General features: G+C 42.8%; 1 protein-coding gene across 2 annotated transcripts in view; it reads left to right on the plus strand.

The window, feature by feature from the left end:
• The window catches only part of CLIP2 (CAP-Gly domain containing linker protein 2), a 208,411-nt gene that overhangs the window by 74,258 nt on the left and 115,842 nt on the right, over positions 1 to 18,311 (plus strand). For both annotated transcript variants that reach the window (XM_077482366.1, XM_077482367.1), the window contains exon 2: positions 11,690 to 11,913. In XM_077482366.1, coding sequence (XP_077338492.1) covers positions 11,802 to 11,913 — 112 coding nt within the window. In that variant the 5' untranslated portion in view covers positions 11,690 to 11,801. The remainder of the gene's footprint in view (positions 1 to 11,689; positions 11,914 to 18,311) is intronic.

An 18,311-nucleotide genomic window follows, 5' to 3' on the forward strand; every position in this document is an offset into this window, starting at 1 on the left:
ATTAATAACTGTACTGTATATCATAGCTCCCAACTGTATCTGATTTGGAGAGACTGTCCCTCTTGTAGAATCAAATACCTCTGCCCCTCTTTACTCCTTATTTGTCCCTCTTTTTGGTCTGATGCATAGACCTCTATAAAGTAATGTACTATTTAGTTACTAGAATCATTATACTGCAGCCAGGCATGGACTGGCCATTGGGACTACCGGGAGTTTCCCGGTGGGCCGATGGCTCAGTGGGCCAGTCAGGTGCAGTCCTGGAGCTGTTCCTCTCTGAGAGTGAGTGATCGCGATTTCACTCCTGTCAGGAGAAGCTTCTTCCATCATATGCTGGAGAGAGCATTAGGCTTTCTGCTCCCTCCAGCCTGCAGGGGGAGATAGACGGCCAGCACACTTTCCTTCCTCTCTCCCCTATCACTTGTTGACATGACTGGAGCTGCTGATGGGACACTCTGATGTAAGGGGGTTGCTGATGGGACTCTGATGTAAGGGGGCTGCTGATGGGACACTCTGATGTAAACTGTCCCAGTCCAGCCCTGACTGCAGCAAGCCATACATCCAACCCATAAATGATTCAGCTTTGTTAGTAATGGTGAACAAAAATGACTTGTGGGTTGAACCAATCATTTTTTATTTTTTTGCCTATTCGTTTGTCATGGTCTATGTAACTTGCATCACAGGGGTGTGTTCTTGGTCTACTCTACATATCTGGAGCCTAGTACACATCATGAGAAAATTGGATGAGCGGTAGTCCAATTTTCAAGTTGTGTATCATGATGTAACCGAAAACAATATTATTTACTTGCCCTCTGGAAGATTTACCCTCCTTCATGACCAGGCCATTTTTGCGATACTGCACTTTGTTACTTTAGCTGACAATTGTGCGGTCGTGTAACACTGTACCAAAATAAAATGTATCTCCTTTTATTCCCACAAATAGAGCTTTATTTTGGTGGTATTTGATCACCTCTGCGGTTTAAATTTTTTGCGCTTTAAACAAATAAAATTATATTTCTTCCGTTCTGCTATAAAACACATCCAATAAAAAATTTAAAAAAATCAAATTTCTTCATCAATTTATGTCAATATCTATTCTGCTACATATATAGCGATACCCTCACTTAAGAGGTCCGCAAGTTTGGTTTGGGCCCTGAGCACAGCTCCGCCAACCCCCCTGGCAATCTGCTCTACCCACTCTGGCACAGTTAGTATCTAGCAATACACATTAAATCGCTTATACTCTAAATATGTGTGTGTGCGTGGGTGGATAACTCAAGCTCATAGACAATCTTTGAAAGTATATAACTGACTTTACTTGTTGTTTTATAAAAGGAATAACATGAATCGAACATTTGGTTTGCAACACATAAGCAGGTCCCTGCAGTAACCAGTAATAAAGATAAACAGAGTAATCAGCATAATAAAGTATTGCTATGCAACTCTAGCGCTGCCCTTTTTCAGCTACTTCCCCGCATGGGTAAACTAACACCCAGCACTATCTACCTATGCAGTCAGGCCTGACTGATCTAGATGGAAGTCCAGTGAAACAATATTCGCTAGCAATCTTTCGGTGGTGCACTTGAAGAACAACTTTGTAATCCAAACGAATAATAAAGATAAAGTATCTGTCTTTAAACAGCTCTCACCACCCGGACAAGTCCAAGTCCGTTTCCTCCGCCGATTCGTCTAGGAACAGGAATCCACCGACCTCCGAGTCTTCAATCCTTCTGGCGTACTGCAGCAAGGATGAGAAAATGTCTCTCAGGTGCAGCTAGGCTGGCAGAGGGCTCTTTGGAAAAGAGCACAAGGCCCAGGCTTCAGGCCTTGTGCCTCCAGCAGTTCAGCACAGACCTCCTCTTGCTAGGAGAGGGGGGGGGTGTCCAAAAGAAAAAACTAGGCTTCTCCCCCTCCTTATATGCCCTCCCCCATGAGTCTCTGGGGCATAACTCCAAACATCCTGGGAACCAGCGGGGTTCTGGGAACAGTAGTTTTATAGTCCTTAAAGAGACCCCGCTACACATATTTTTTATAAAAAAATCACAATAAATGTATATATTGATTGATTTGCTCAAAAGTTATAGTGTCTACAAACTATGGGCTAGATTTTTGGATCTTTTTCTTTGTTTTACTAGTAATGGCGGCGATCAGCGACTTATACCGGGACTGCAACATTGCGACGGACACATCTGACACTAAGTGGCAGTTTTTGGGTACCAGTGACACTATTACAGTGATCAGTGCTAAAAATATGCACTGTGCCTGTATTAATGGCACTACTAGCAGGGAAGAAGTTAACATCAGGGGCGATCATAGGGTTAAATATGTGCCTAGGGAGTGCTTACTAACTGTGGGGGGGGGGGGGTGCTTGTAATGTTGAAAGGCAGAAATCCGCACTCTTGCTTAGCAGAAACATAGGATCACAGCCTTCCCTTGTCACAGAACGGTGATCTGCCTTGTTTACACGCCGTTCTGCCTGTCTCCTAAATGATCGGCGGGTCCCAACAGACATTGCGCCTGCCGGACTGGCTGATTGGCTCCTGCTGTATCCAATCACCGTGGCAGATGTTCGCCAGCGACGCACATGAGCTCCCGAGACCTGGAAGTTCAGAATCACATACAGGTACGTCATCCTGCTGGGGAGCCGCTTTGCCGCCGTATATTTACTGTATATGGCAAGCAGTTAACTTGTACAAAAAATTTCGAATGACAAAGTCAAATGTAGGTACGTACTAGTGTAGCAGAGGAAGTGATATAGTGTACGCCACACTTTCAGCCACATCCACGAAATATGTTTAATTATTTCCGTATGATTACTATACACATTGAACGAAAATTGGGCGTTGTGTTAAAACTATTAAAAATGTTCTAGCTTGCACCTTTGTTTTTTTTTGTTTTTTTTCGTCCGAATAGTCGGAATCAGCTGTCGAAACACTACAGTATACTAACAAACAGATAATCGACCAATCGTTCCTCTTATGGACATTTTCGTCTGATTTTATCGTGTGTGCTGGCCATTAGACTAATGTGTCCCTCTTCTCAGAAAGTTAGGAGGCATGGTATATTGATCATTCTATCTTATATCACATATCTTGTGTTTTCTAAAAAAAAACATCAGAGACTATAGTTTTTTTTTTATTCGTCACGTATGGTTAGCGCCGAAGCATGGAGAAAGACACATGGTTATAATAAGTAAATTTTCTGGCAAAATGCAGTAACCTATGGCAACCTATTAGAATAATCATTTGTATTTCTGACTGCTATAAGCTACTGAGAGGTTAAATGGGGCAGCTGCTATTGGTTATTTCATATTACTGTCTCTAAAAATAAGCCAAAAAGACGCACTAATAGCATGGCAGTCTGTTTAATTTCTTAAACCTTGTGAACTCATGCAGGTCACATTATTTCTTGATGCCTCCAGCATGAAAATTTAATCCGGGTTTTATTCTGATAGGCTGACTGAACTTGCTGACAAATGCTGAGTACAGGTATATAAAGTAATATGATTCATTTATGTTTGAATGGTGATATAGTAAGCCTCATTGCGCAGGATTTGAGGCTAAGCATTTTGCACTTGGCAGTCTACCAGCTATTGGCCGGGAAGATATGGCAGTTATCCTTACTTTAAGAGATAGATTATACATTTCCTGGCAGCCCCACATCCTCTGTGTCTGCTCCATCCAAACCCTTTTATTATGCAGCCATCAACTGGCTGCCACGTGTGATAAAACATTTGGAATTGATCGTATCAAAAATAAAAAGGGAGTCCTCATCTTTTTTGCTGAAGCCCAGACAACACATGCTGTACTGTCAGATTCTGTCAGTGCAGCAAGCTTGTGAAACCCTTCTGGAATCATTGAATGGACCAGCAGTAATGTGATGATTACAGGAAGTGAGCAAGCAAACACTGGATTCTGCTGCTGTGGAGTCTGTAGGTCAGATGGCGAGCTATTAAAGCTGAACGCCAGACAAATAGCTAAATACATAAAATTACATATATAAAAACTGTGTTACCTCTGGCAAAAGATTTGTAATTCTGTCAGTTTGGTTTTGTTATCCAACCACCCTTGCAGGGGCGGATCCAGAGTCTAATCTCGGGAGGGGCACTGCTATAAAATATGTTTTTTTGGGGGCAATTTATATGGGAAATGGCTGGTATTTGCGCTTCAATCATTATGGCACCATGGTTGTTATGGTGTCAAGATGATTGAAGCGTATTATTTCTATTAATACATTGTAATATAAAATTAAATGGTTCAACTCACCATAATGCAGAATCAGTGGGAGCCCTGAGGATGTCACTTGCCATGTCGCCTGCCACCAAATGTGGATTGTCATTTGCCACGTCACTTGTCACCAAATGCGGATTGTTACTTGCCACGTCACCAGCCACACATTGCGGATTGTCACTTGCCACGTAGCCTGCCACACATTGTGGATTGCCACTTGCAACGTAGCCTGCCACACATTGCGGATTGTCACTTGCCACGTCACCCGCCACACATTGCGGATTGTCACTTGCCACGTCGCCTGCCACCAGATGCGGATTGCCACGTAGCCTGCCACACATTGCGGATTGCCACTTGCCACGTCACCTGCCACACATTGCGGATTGTCACTTGCCACATCGCCTGCCACACATTGGGGATTGTCACTTGCCACGTCACCTGCCACACATTGGGGATTGTCACTTGCCACGTCACCTGCCACACATTGCGGATTGTCACTTGCCACGTTGCCTGCCACACATTGCGGATTGCCACGTCACCTGCCACACATTGCGGATTGTCACTTGCCACGTTGCCTGCCACACATTGCGGATTGCCACTTGCCACATAGCCTGCCACACATTGCGGATTGCCACTTGCCACGTCACCTGCCACACATTGCGGATTGTCACTTGCCACGTAGTCTGCCACACATTGCGGATTGCCACTTGCCACGTAGCCTGACACACATTGCGGATTGCCACTTGCCACGTAGTCTGCCACACATTGCGGATTGTCACTTGCCACATCACCTGCCACACATTGCGGATTGCCACTTGCCATGTAGTCTGCCACACATTGCGGATTGCCACGTAGCCTGCCACACATTGCGGATTGTCACCTACTGTGTCACTTTTCCGCTAAGGTGGTCTTTTCTTGGGTCCCAGAGTGAAGATAGGCAGCAGAGAGATGATACAATCTCTCTGCTGCACACAGCTTCCTACACAGTGAGGGCGGAACTGGAGGGATGCAGGGCAGTGAGAGATGATGTCATCTCCCTGCTCCCCTGCCTGCTGGCTTCCTGATTGGCCAGCAGCCCTCCTAAGCCGCCCAGCTGCCCCCCCTCACCGTCCACTCAGCGGAACCGGCCGCGATTGGACCCGCGGAACCGGCCTGCTGGTACCCACGGAACCGGCCGCGATTGGACCCGCGGAACCAGCCTGCCGGTATTCTCGGGGGGGGCAATTGGCCCGTTGCCCCCCCCTGGATCCGCCCCTGCACCCTTGTCAGATAGTCCCTGGACATTCCTTAAAACTACACTATAATTAAAGTGAAGTCTGCACAAATGTATAAACTACCCTTGCAGTGGGGCTTCATTTCACAGCAAGGGTTAAATACTCCTTTTCGTCTATGGGAACATTAAAAAAGCAGTTTTACTTATATTATCCTACATTGCCCCTGGTAGCACAGCGCTTTGAGTTGTGCAGGGACCAGTGGCGGCCTGTGAATTTTTTTTGTAGGGGGGGGGCGGCAAACAGTATGCCAACCCCCCCATTGGTCGGTCGGTAGGTAGCACTTACCCCATCACCAGCGGCTTCCCCTGCTCTGCGGGGACAGTGGCCTCTCATTCTCCTGGTCATCACGGTGGCGGTGGCTTCTAATTCCTTCCTCCTGGCAGCCAATTGGGAATCTTCTCTTTTTGGCCAATTGGAAAACGGGTCTCAAACCCACTTCTAATTGGCCGGATTGAGAATCAGTATATTTATTCGCTTTTGTAACATACCTGGATGGGCTCCCGACGCATCCTCTGCGACCTGAGTCCACTCTATTTTGAAGCCTGTTAGACCCTTTGGCTCTAATCAGTTGCTTAAAAAAAAATCCTGACCTCTGTAATTCATGTACCCAGTGCCCTGAAAGGGGCCAAACGCATTAATAGGGCTATTGCATAAATCTATGCATGAATCTATCCATTATGCATATAGGGGGTGGTGAGGAGAGAGGGGGCAGCACCTGGGGGTACCTAATGGAGGGGCCACCACTGGAAGGGACACTTGATAGCCTCACTAAAAGTATGTGACTTCTGGTCCTGCATTCTACACGACAACATCAGAGTGCTACCAATAATGCATAGAAGTAAAGCAGTTTTGGGGGACCAGCCAGGAAGAGCCTGAGGGAGCAGGGGATAGGGTGAAACTGATCTTTAATGGTATCCAGGGCAAAAGGACGCATTTAACCCTTGCTGTGCAGGAGGGAGCCCTACTGCAAGGGTAGTTTTGAAATTTCCACAGAATTCAGATTTAACCTCTTACCACCCAAGTAATTCATATGTGAAGCCACAAAGAGAGCAGGCTTTAATGCCCACATGTATGCGCCCATGGATGGCCAAGGTTTCTGTGCAGTACAATGGTCAGAAGCTGACAGGAGGGACATCTGATTAAGTGTCCACTGTGACAGCCAATCCACATGTGGCAGGCTCCATTGCTTATTGGGGGATCTGTCTGCTGATGTCCGCTGAGCAGGCAGATGGCTGGTCTCTGTGCACTTCGCTTATCCAGAACAGACACAGACAAAGCTCACTCTCCTCTATGGGATGTAGGATGTAAACAGACTGCCTGTTCATTTACACCCAAATTTCATCCAATCCGATTCATTGGTTGGATGGGAAACGGATCCCCATCCATCTGTTTTTAGCGGATAGGATCGGAATGTTGTAGGTGTCAACTGACACATGTCCATTGACACCCGCCTCTTCATAGAGGAGACTGGAGGGTCCTGTCAGTTTTTCAGGTGGACCCAATCAGTCTGCTATTGTGAAAGAAGCCTTACTAGCTTTGTAGAAAAATACATTTAAAATAGAACTCTAGGCCTAAACTTCTTTTTTGTTTTGGACAGGGTGCAGAAGGGTCAGAAGCTTTGTTTTTATTACTTCTGTGTTCCAACTATGGTCACTGGAACATAAAATGAGTGAAACACCTCTAATAAAGACACAGAGTGCAACAAAAGCACTTTTCTTAGTAGGCAGACCAGTAGGAGACTCTATCAGGTCTCCGACAATTCTCCACTGGGAGAGTCCCCTCACTTCATCTTTGGTCACTGGAAAATGGAGTGAGTGAAACATCTCTAATGGGAACACAAAAAGCAACAAAAGCTCTTTCTCTGGGGGAGGACCAGTTAGAGCCTCTATGACAGGGGTATGCTACCTCATCACTTCACCTGTAGTGAAACTACAAATTCCATCATGCCTCTAGGAGTCATGCCTTTTATTGTCAGGGTCTTGCATGGTCTCATGGATCTTGTAGTTTCACCACAGATGGAGGGCTAAGGTTGCCTACCTCTGCTCTAAGAGGTCAATGTCAATTTCTCCACTGGGACAGGAAGTCAGAATTCCTTCAGTGGGACCACAACAGCAATAAAACTTTAACAGAAGTTGCTGTCTATCTTAAATTAGAAAAAGAATATCTGGTATTTCCTTTTTATTATGTTGTTATGGATGTACAAGTCAACTAAATGGTCACCTGCCTTGAATTCTAATTTAAGTCTTTTTATGAAGTTACATTTTGTGAAAAGGGTAACACTTTTTTATATAGCAAAGGACCTAGCAACAGGCCGACCAAAGCCAATGTTAAACATCAATTATACCCTCATTCCACATATTCTGTAAAAATCAAATCCTGCCATAGATGTATAAATATTCTAAAGAAAGAGTGATATTTACAAATATTGCTGCTAAATGATATTCCCCACACCATTTTCTTTTTTATTTATCGAGCCCCCCTACCAATCCATTCTAGACCCCATCTTGGGTAAGGTCTGGTATAGATGTTAAAGAGGAAGTAAACCCTGATGAGTTTACTTCCTCTTTTATTCCCTACAAAGGTAAAGCATAATGGACTACTATGCATCACATAGTAGTCCATTATGTGTCACTTACCTGACACAGGAGCTAGCAAAGTCACTGCTGTCCCCTGTAGTCCGGAGCATCCATCTTCTCGGTGGGTCTCGCTGCTCCGCCGCTGTAATTCGGCGAAGCCACGATGGCGTCACTCCCGCGCATGCGCACGGGAGCCGCCACTTGTGGCATATCGCCGTTGACAGCAATCTACTGCGCACCACTGTCTACAGCGCATGCGCCGTAGACAGCGGTGCCTGTCTTTCGGCAAATATCTCCTAAACCGTGTAGGTTTAGGAGATATTTCTTGGACCTACAGGTAAGCCTTAATCTAGGCTTACCTGTAGGTCAAAGTGTGTTGTAAGGGTTTACAAACACTTTAAGGCTTACCTGTAGGTCCAAGAAATATCTCCTAAATCTACACGGTTTAGGAGATATTTGCCAAAACACATTCACCGCTGTCTACGGCGCATGCGCCGTAGACAGCGGCACGCAGGCGCACTGAGCACGCCGCTGTCAACAGCGATATGCCACAAGTGGCGGCTCCTGTGCGCATGCGCGGGTCGAATGACAGCGGCGGAGCAGCTAGACCCACCGAGAATATGGAGGCTCCAGACTACAGGGGACAGCGGTGACTTCGCTGGCTCCTGTGTCAGGTAAGTGACACAATGGGCTACTATGCGATGCATAGTAGTCCATTATGCTTTACCTTTGCAGGGAATCAAAGAGGAAGTAAACCCATCGGGGTTTACTTCTTCTTTAATTTAGGCTTACCTGTAGGTTAAAGTGGTTTGTAAGGATTTACAACCACTTTAAGTGGCATCTGGCTGCTTTACAAACAGAATTAAGTGGCTGGGATTCCCATCAATATCCATATTAGACCTTTATCCTAGATGAGAGTCTGGTATAGATTGTTATGAGTTTTCTGTAATTCCTGATTTGCATGTTTGTTCTGGATCATTGACTCAGATAGTATTAAAATCAATGTGCCAGCATGCCAGTCATTTAACTGAATATTCTACTTTTAAAACTATAAAATTCACGCAGTAAGAGCAATCTTTAGAACATAAAACTAACCCTGTATGGTTTTACATGACGAATATTGTAAAATTCTCCAAGTCCCTACAATCCTTCACCAAATTTGGATCTGAAAGCAATCACTAGCCTACACTTTAAGGCCTTATCCACACATGTGTTTAGGGGCAGACTATGAATTCTTTCAGGAGACTCAGTGGGGTTTCAGCGAACAGCTGCATGCAGAAGCCCCATACAAAGTAATGAGAGGCTTCCAGCCCCCACAGTCATTCGCATGCAATCAGATATGGAGTGATTACCTGTGGATGACTGGCCCTTGACCCAAACAGTTTGCTTCAGGGCTGATCATCCACGCGTACTTGCATACATCTGATTATACGTGAATGGCTGCGGGCACTGTCAGCCTCTCATTGCTTTGTATGTGAGTCTACCGCATGAATTCCTAGTCTGCCTCTAAACACGTCTGAGTAAGGCCTTAGGGTCAGTTCACACAGGGGTTTTGTGTGATTTGAGTGCAGTGCGTTTTTAGGCATTCATTTAAATGGGCTAAAATTGCACTGCACCGCACCAAAAGTAGTACAGGAGAACTATAGCCAAAGCTGCACTCCTGTGACCCGTTTGCAGCTAAAGCCCGCTGTTGGTTAATGACACTGATGATACTGTAAAGATGCCTGGACCACAGCTGCCTCGGCCTCTCAGGATGCCACTGAGAGCCTGACTCAACCCCTCCACAGCTCAGAGGTCCAGCGAATAGTGGAGGGGCAGAGCAGAAAGCTGGGGACTGACAGAGGGGGAAAACTAAGCAATTGCTTGATCGCATAGTTCTCAGTGTACAGCCAGCAGGGGACAGCTGTAGCTGGGATTGGTGCTGCAGCCATCTAGGTGAGTATGTTGTTTCATTTTTTTTGCTTTTCCCATACTTATCTTTAACAAAATCGCACTGCAACCAGATCACGTGGTACTTCTGTACCATGTGTTCTGGTGCTAGTAAACACACTGTGTTTGTGACCTGAATTTGGGGTGTTGGTAGCATTGCATTGACACTCGCTTGAGATCGCTAGTGCAGTGCTATTTGAAAGCGGTTGCGGGAAATGCCCAAGGAATGCGGTTTCCCAAGCCGTGTTATGGTGTAAATGGACCCTAAGTTGACATTTTTATTAAATAGCTCTTTGGACTGGGGTTTTATAAACATAGTCAGATAAGTTGTTTTAGTACAATTTTTTTTTTTTTTCGACGAACAAAGCTCTGTTGATTTTTGGGCCCAAATAGTACCCTAAATAGTAACAAATGTAACTTTTAGTATTACAGCTGCTATAAAGTTTAAATGAATATGACACAAGAGTAAAAGTATCACAGTGTTAAATTTCCCAACTTTTTCCAGCACACATGAACATCTGTTGTAGCGCTTCCTATGGAATAGACCGGTACACAAGCATCCTGCTGACTTTCGTATAAAACACATGTGCAACTGCCCTGAGCTTCCGATCCCTTAAGGATAAACCATTTAAGAAGCTGTATTATAAACACCTTTCTGTTGTGAGAGTTGTAAGGGTGCCTTGTTATGTTTGTGGTATTATTATACAGGATTTATATAGTAACAGTTTATGCAGCGGTTTACAATATAAAAGGGAGACAATACAGTGGTATCTATTCCATGTGCCATATTAACTTCTATTAGCGTTCTAGCAAAATTAGGCAGTCGCTTATCTCCATAGTATTACTTACATTTTGTTATATTGCTTTCAGATTGTCTGCATCCATCAGCCTGTAAAAATAGCTGCCAAGCCATGAAAAACAGTTACCTAGCTCCTGCCTCTGGCTTTCATTGGGATAAGGGCAGTGTAATGTCTCATACACACGATCGGAATTCCGGCCAGAAAAAGACCTATGAGAGCTTTTCATCGGAAAATGCGACCAGGTGTATGCTCCATCGGAAATTTAGCTGTCCGAATTTCCACCAGCCAAAAATTGATAGCATGTTCTCAATTTTCCAGACGGAAAAACTTTCTATCGGTAATTCCGATCATGTGTATGCAATTCCGACACGCCAAAAATCACGCATGCTCAGATTCAACTACGAGACAGAAGCTATTGGCTGCTGGCTATTGAACTTCCTTTTTCTAGTCACGTCGTACGTGTTGTACATCACAGTGTTATAAATGATCGGAATTTGATGTGACCGTGTGGAGGCAAGACAGCTTGAGTGGAATTTTTATGCGAAAAAAAAAAAAATTTATTCTCTCCAGTTTTTTTCCTGAAACTTCCCTCTTAAAATGAATGTGTGTGTTATATGCTGATAAATACTGTATATATATATATATATATATATATATATATATATATATATATATTATATATATATATATTTTTTTTTTTACCATGGCTTCTCCTTAGATGAATTAACAACTGGTAGAAAACTTGTCACCTTTCCTCTAATTTTGAAACAATCACAATTATATGTATTTACATATAAAATATATTTCTGAATAATACATGTTGGAATATCACCAGCACATCCATCTGTACTGTATGAACAATGTGATTTTTTTTTTTGTTCTAGGTATCCAAGCATGAGAGGAAGCATCCAAACCACACAAGTCTAATGGTTAAACGTGAGAAGACTCTGACCGAGGCGGTGAATTTGCTGACAAGGTGAAGCAAGAGCCACAAATATGCTGAAGCCAAGTGGACTGAAAATCCCAGGGAGGGGAGCCAAGCATTCCAGCCCAGTGGGAAGATCTTCAGCCGGGTCTGGGGTTACTAGCAGTGCTGGTTCTAAAGAAAGTATGTATTTATTTATGGAAATAAACAAATACTTGGGGGGCACACCCTAAAAAATGCATTAAAGATGGTGCAGCCATAAGACTATACAAACAGAACAAAATATTACAGCGCACACGTGCAAAAATGACATTTAACAACTGCAAGGCTATTTAAAACGCCTAAACATTTTCAAAAATATGGGGATTTGGTCACACCATATAGCGTTTTAAATAGCCTTGCAGGAGTTAAATGTCATTTTTGTATGTGTGCGCTGTAACGTTTTGTTCTATTTATGGAAATACACACACTGTGCATCTTATTGAAATTAGTATTTGGCATCATTAATAATGAAGTTTTGACATTTGACTGCAGAAAGATTGTTCATGGAACTATTTCACATATGTTAGAAATAGAGCTGGGAAGCCCACTACGGGGGCCTGCATTAACCGCTTAAGCCCCAGACCATTTGGCTGGCCAGAGACCAGAGCACTTTTTGCGATTCGACACTGCAACGTTTTAACTGACAATTGCACGTCGAGTGGCTCCCAAACAAAATTGACGTACTTTTTTTCCCACAAATAGAGCTTTCTTTTGGTGGTATTTGATCACCTCGGCGGTTTTTATTTTTTACGCTATAAACAAAAAAAGAGTGATAATTATGGAAAAAAAGCATTATTTTTAACTTTTTGCTGTAATAAATATCCCCCAAAAAATATATAAAAAAAACTTTTTTTTTCCTCAGTTTAGGCCGATGCGTATTCTTCTACATATTTTTGGTAAAGAAAATCACAATAAGCGTTGATATTGATTGGTTTGCGCAAAGGTTATAGCATCTACAAAATAGGGGATAGTTTTATGGCTTTTTTATTAATAATTTAGTTTTTTACTAGTAATGGCAATGATCAGCGATTTTAATCATGACTGCGGCATTATGGCGGACACGTCGGACAATTTTGACACATTTTTGGGACCATTAGCATTAATACAGCAATCAGTGTGATTAAAATTGCATTGATTACTGTAAAAATGTCACTGGCAGTGAAGGGGTTAACACTAGGGGGCAGTGAAGGGGTTAATGTGTGTCCTAGGAAGTGTTCTAACTGAAGGGGGATGGGAACTGTGTAGGGAAACTAACAGATTGTAGTTCATACTCTGTATGAACGACCAATCTGTCAGTTCACTGCTCAGAGAACTGGAAACTGTGTGAAACCGGTTCTCCATGTGCCCCGAGCGGTCGCGGGAGCAAGACACAGGCCGGCAGGTTCCATCACAGGCCGGGTGACACGCTCTTCGATGCCCAGCAGAACGTAGGTCAGCTGGCTCCATCTTTCAGATATCCCTGCATCATCCAGGATCAGTTCAGCACACTGGGACCACACTCAGGACAAATCCCCAGACTACAGAGTGACCGCACACCCCATACTGAGACACGTATGCTTGTTTCTCACTACTGTCATGTCAGTAGCCATTTGACTGATTATACTATTAATAAATTATCATTTTAAACATACTGCACTTAGAAGACTCCCCTTTTTGTTTCTCACCTTGCCTTTCAGAGTCTGCTTCACTCTCAAGGGAGCTGCCATCAGTGCTATTGTTTTATTGTTTTATCCTTACACGTGGACTTGTTTTACACTGGGACTCTGTTCCTTTAGGTTGATCTGTTTTATTATAAAGTATATTATGTCCTGTACATAGCCCTATATTTAATATATGTTCCTTCATTTATTGTCATTAGTTCCATAACGCAGTGTTTGTACCTGCCTTTGCGCCATTCCTTCCTTTCTATTAGTATAGTTTGTGTATAAGTCGACTTTAATTGAACCTAGCATGTAGACATGTGCACTGCTGAAAAATTTGTTTGTTTTCGTTTCATTCGTTTTCATTTTCATACTTTTTATTTGTAGATTTGAAAGTTCATAATTCATAAATTTGCGAATTAGAAAATTAGAAAATTCGTGAATTCAAAATTTCGGTATTCATTAATTTGAAAATTCTGAATTTAGAAAAATTGGAATTCGTAAATTCGAAAATTTGTAAATTCGAAAATTAAAAAATTTGTAAATTCGAAAAGAAGAACAAAAATCCAAAAATTCAACATAATAACTAACTAATAATAACTAACTATTCAATTATTGGTATTGGAATTTCCTTTCAAATTTCGCTGTTAGTGAATGTAACGAATACAAATTTATCTGAATCTACGAATTATCTGAAATAAAGAATACCGCATCTAAACAAATAGAAAGAAACTAAATAATAGTAAATAATAATACGTTTTTATTATTATTATTATTGTTATTTATTATTATTAATTTGTTACGTTCCATTCGTTTTGATATGGCATTCGATATTACGGATAATTTGTAACTTCGGATAAATTCGTATTCCTTACGTTCACTAAGAGCCAAATTTGAAAGGAAATTCCAATACCTGTATTTTAATAGTTAGTAATAGTTAAGTTATTATAAGTTGGTTATTATTTCAGATTTTCCAATTTGCGGGTTTTTGAATCTTCAAATTTTTGTTCTTATTTTCTGATTTTTGTTCATTTGAATTTTCAGATTTTCATTCTTATTTTTGGATTTCCGAATTTTCTCATTTCTGGATTTTCAGATTATCGAATTTCAAATTTCTGAATTTTCTGATTTTCCAATTTCCAATTTCCAAACTTCCAAATTTTTGAATTTCATTTCATGTTTATGTCATTAGAGAGTAGGGGGGATAAGAGCAGTGTCGGCAGATTACCAGTGCCCTTAACTCCCAAAGGAAACTATAGGATCAGGAAGGGTCTTTTGTCCAACTGATGTTTATCCAGGGAGTGGATTGACAATAGACATCTGCGTCACCCAATAGACTTTAAATCATTACCAATCATTGCATTTACCCAGCCCCACCAAACATTAAGCAGTATCCAAAATTCTTATAATCACCCAGCTGTTTTCTCTTTTTTTGTGGAATCGATCTTCTGAGCTAGAAAACATGTTTACGCTGAGCAATTGAATGCAGGAAAACCAAGGTGGGAGCTCTTTTGGGATTTTTTGGGGTTTCAGTGACTCTGTACATCATTCAACACAGAGCTCTTTTCTGTAGTATATCATAGATGCTGGGTACAGCAATTTGCATGTATCAGGATGAACGCAAAATATGTTTTCAGTACTTCTTTAAGCAACTAAACCCTCCTGTACTTATACATTCACACTGAGCCGCCACCGAGGCGCTATTTTTAGCGGCCGAAAAGGGGTTAAATCTGCCCGCAAAACGCTGCCGGTATCACAGCGCTGCCCCATTGATTTCAATGGGGAGCAGCGGTGGAGGAGCGGTGAGTTCACTGCTCCAAAGAAGCTGCTGGCAGGATTTTTTCTGACGCCCTGCCAATGCACCGCTCCAGTGTGAGAGCCCTCATGCGTTCACACTGGAGTGAATGGAGCAGCTGTTTTAGGGCATTTTGCAGGCGCTATTTTTAACGTTATACCGCCTGAAAAACGCTCCAGTGTGAAAGGGGTCTTACAGCCAAGGAAGCAGACATCTTAGCCTCCATTTGATCTGCAGTTGCCATGGTGCTGCAGTTGCCAGATGATTAGTTATGACACCAGCCGTTTGATGGCTTGACAGATGAGTTGAGGCCAAAAGTAAATGTGACAGTAATCTCATCCATCATGGCATGCCTTGAAAGCGTTTAGTACCACTTTAATGACTGTGAAAAGCTTCTAGAAGTAGTTACATTAGCCAAAAATGTTTCAAAGACAATCGCATGTGTCACCACAACTCTCCTAGTCTACTAAAATTCTCTTAGAGCAGTTTAAGCTCTAAATAAGAGCTAAAGTAGAACTAAAGGCACTTTTTTTTTAGTGTTGGATTTAGTGCAGAGGGATTAGAACACCGTTTTATATTGGTGTCTGTGTCCCCATTAAGGAGAGTCACCCTCTCTAATTGTCCTGTTTACCATTATCATTGAAAGTGAAAGTAAAAGAAAATCCCAAAGTTTGGGTTGTCACCAGAAAAGTAATAGGGAAAAAAAATCTTCCAATGGGGACACTGGTTCTGGTTAAGGGATTCTCTTAATTTTCAGGGATTTCATCTCACTTCCTGTTTGGCTATTGAATAGGAAGTTATTATTATTATTACTATTATTATACAGGATTTATACAGCACCAACAGTTTATGCAGCACTTTACAATATAAAAGCAAGAAAGTACAGTTACAATACAATAAATACAAGAGGGTTAAGAGGGCCCTGCTCATAAGTGCTTACAATCTAATAGGATAGGGCAAGGATAGGGCAAGTGGTACAAAAGGTTATAACTGTGGGGGATGAACTGATGGAAGTGATAAAAGATTAGGCTTCCCTGAAGAGTTGAGCTTTAAAGGGGTTGTAAAGGTAAATGTTTTTTCACCTTAATGCATTCTATGCATTAAGGTGAAAAAACATCTCACACTGCTGGCGCCCCCAGTCCCCCCGTTTTACTTACCTGACCCCTCGAAAATCCCGCGCTCGCCCCCGCCGTCCTCTTCGCCGCTCAGCCTGGCCGCTGATTGGCTGGAGTGGATGGATTGAAAGCAGCGCAGCCATTGGCTCGCGCTGCTGTCAATCACATCCAATGACGCAGGGGGGCGGGGCCTTGTGATACAGCGAGCGGCTATAGCCGCCGGCTGTATCACGGGAGCGCGCCCACAGTGCTTCTCACCAATGCGAGGGAGCTCGCATTAACGTGAGAAGCACCTGCGGGAGGAAGCAGAGACAGCCGCCGAGGGACCCCAGAAGAGCAGGTTCGGGGCCACTGTGTGCAAAACGAGCTGCACAGTGGAGGTAAGTATGACATGTTTGTTATTTTAAAAAAATAAAAATGTTTACTTTACAACCCCTTTAAGGCAGCCAGCATATGAGATAGACAGATTGAGGTAGGGAGTTCCAGAGGATGGGAGAGGCTCTGGAGAAGTCTTGGAGACGAGCATGGGAGGTGAAGACAAGGGAGCTTGAGAGCAGGAGGTCTTGGGAGAAGTGGAGACAAGATTGGTGATGCAGCTGGGGACAGAGTTGTGAATGGTGATGGGAAATCTCTACAATGGGAAGGGAATGTTATATTTCCCCCATTATTTAACTTTACCTTGTCAGAGCCTGACACTTCAGTTTGAATTTTGGGAAATAAAGGTGACTTAACAATTGTGGACCGTTAACTGCATGACAGCATGTGCTGTCTCCAAACTCCTAAGAGTGGATAGCAATCAGTATGTGAGGTCAGGAACTTAGAAGGGCAGTCAGATTTTAGGGGTCCCCTGACATTCCAGCTGAAGTGTCAGACTTAAAGAAAGTAGAGCTAATCTACAGTGTAAGACTGAATAAAAATGAATAATCTATTTGGCTTCTTGCATAAGCCAAGTTTTGACACAAACCCTGGGAGGTCAGAAAAATGAATAAAATGTGCAGATATTTATGCTAGATGTCTGCTTTTAATGACTTCTGTCTACCATGCTTTCTACTAAGTAGCTTTTATTTATCTTAATAATTTATGTTAAGTGGCTCATGATTTCTGTTTAAAGAATTTTAAATCACATTAAATTAACCCATTTTATCCAAAATAACTGGAGACAAGTGTGTGCAGCCTTAAGTTGCTAAGTGTACCTCTAGCCATTATCCAGAGAAGCAGGTGGCCTCAAATCTGGTCCTTAAATATGATGAGCGGCATAAATGATAGTAGTTTGGCACATGAGGTAGGAGGAGCCCACAACTTAGCTTTCTCAGATCAATGTATGCATTTTAGGATGCTTGGGGTTTGGAGCTCCTGGGATGCTCTGAAAGAAGTTGTAAATATTTCAGTTCTGCCCCTTCTGGACACAGGTTTTTGAATGTTACAATCTCTTGGCTGATACCCCGGTTCTTATCTCTCCAAAAATTGCATTACTCTCTATTCTGCCAGGGTCTATTAAATCACAGAGACAGAGGTTGCTCCGTTTCTTTATGTCCTCCGCTAGGCAGCTGATACCTGCCTATTGGAAGACGACGACCACCCCCCCATTGTCACGGTGGGTATCGATTATGAATGACACCATGAGAATGGAGGAGATGTTGGCACTGGACAATGACACTCACACCAAATTTGTTTCTCAGTGGTCAATCTGGCTCCGCTTCTCTTCTTCTGACACTTTAATGAACCAAATCCTAAACGCATGAGGACGCTGTGGGCTCTCCCTTACCCTACCCCCCCCTACCCAAATTCCTTCCCCCCTCCCCCCTTCCTCCCCCTTTTTTCTTCTTCTTCTTCTGCTATTTAGCTTTCCCCTATACTGCCTTGCTCCTCTTTACTTTGCTCCTTTCTCTTCTCTCTTCCTTTCTGTTCTTTCTTTTTTTTTTATGTTCTTGTCTAAAAACTGCATCATGTAGTAACCCATGGGTGCTTCTCCCTACTGTGACCTTAGGG

This window comes from Lithobates pipiens, unplaced genomic scaffold, assembly GCF_037356315.1.
Source record: "Lithobates pipiens isolate NorthernLeopardFrog02 unplaced genomic scaffold, aLitPip1_a1.2 Scaffold_16, whole genome shotgun sequence".
Taxonomy (NCBI): Eukaryota; Metazoa; Chordata; class Amphibia; order Anura; family Ranidae; genus Lithobates; species Lithobates pipiens.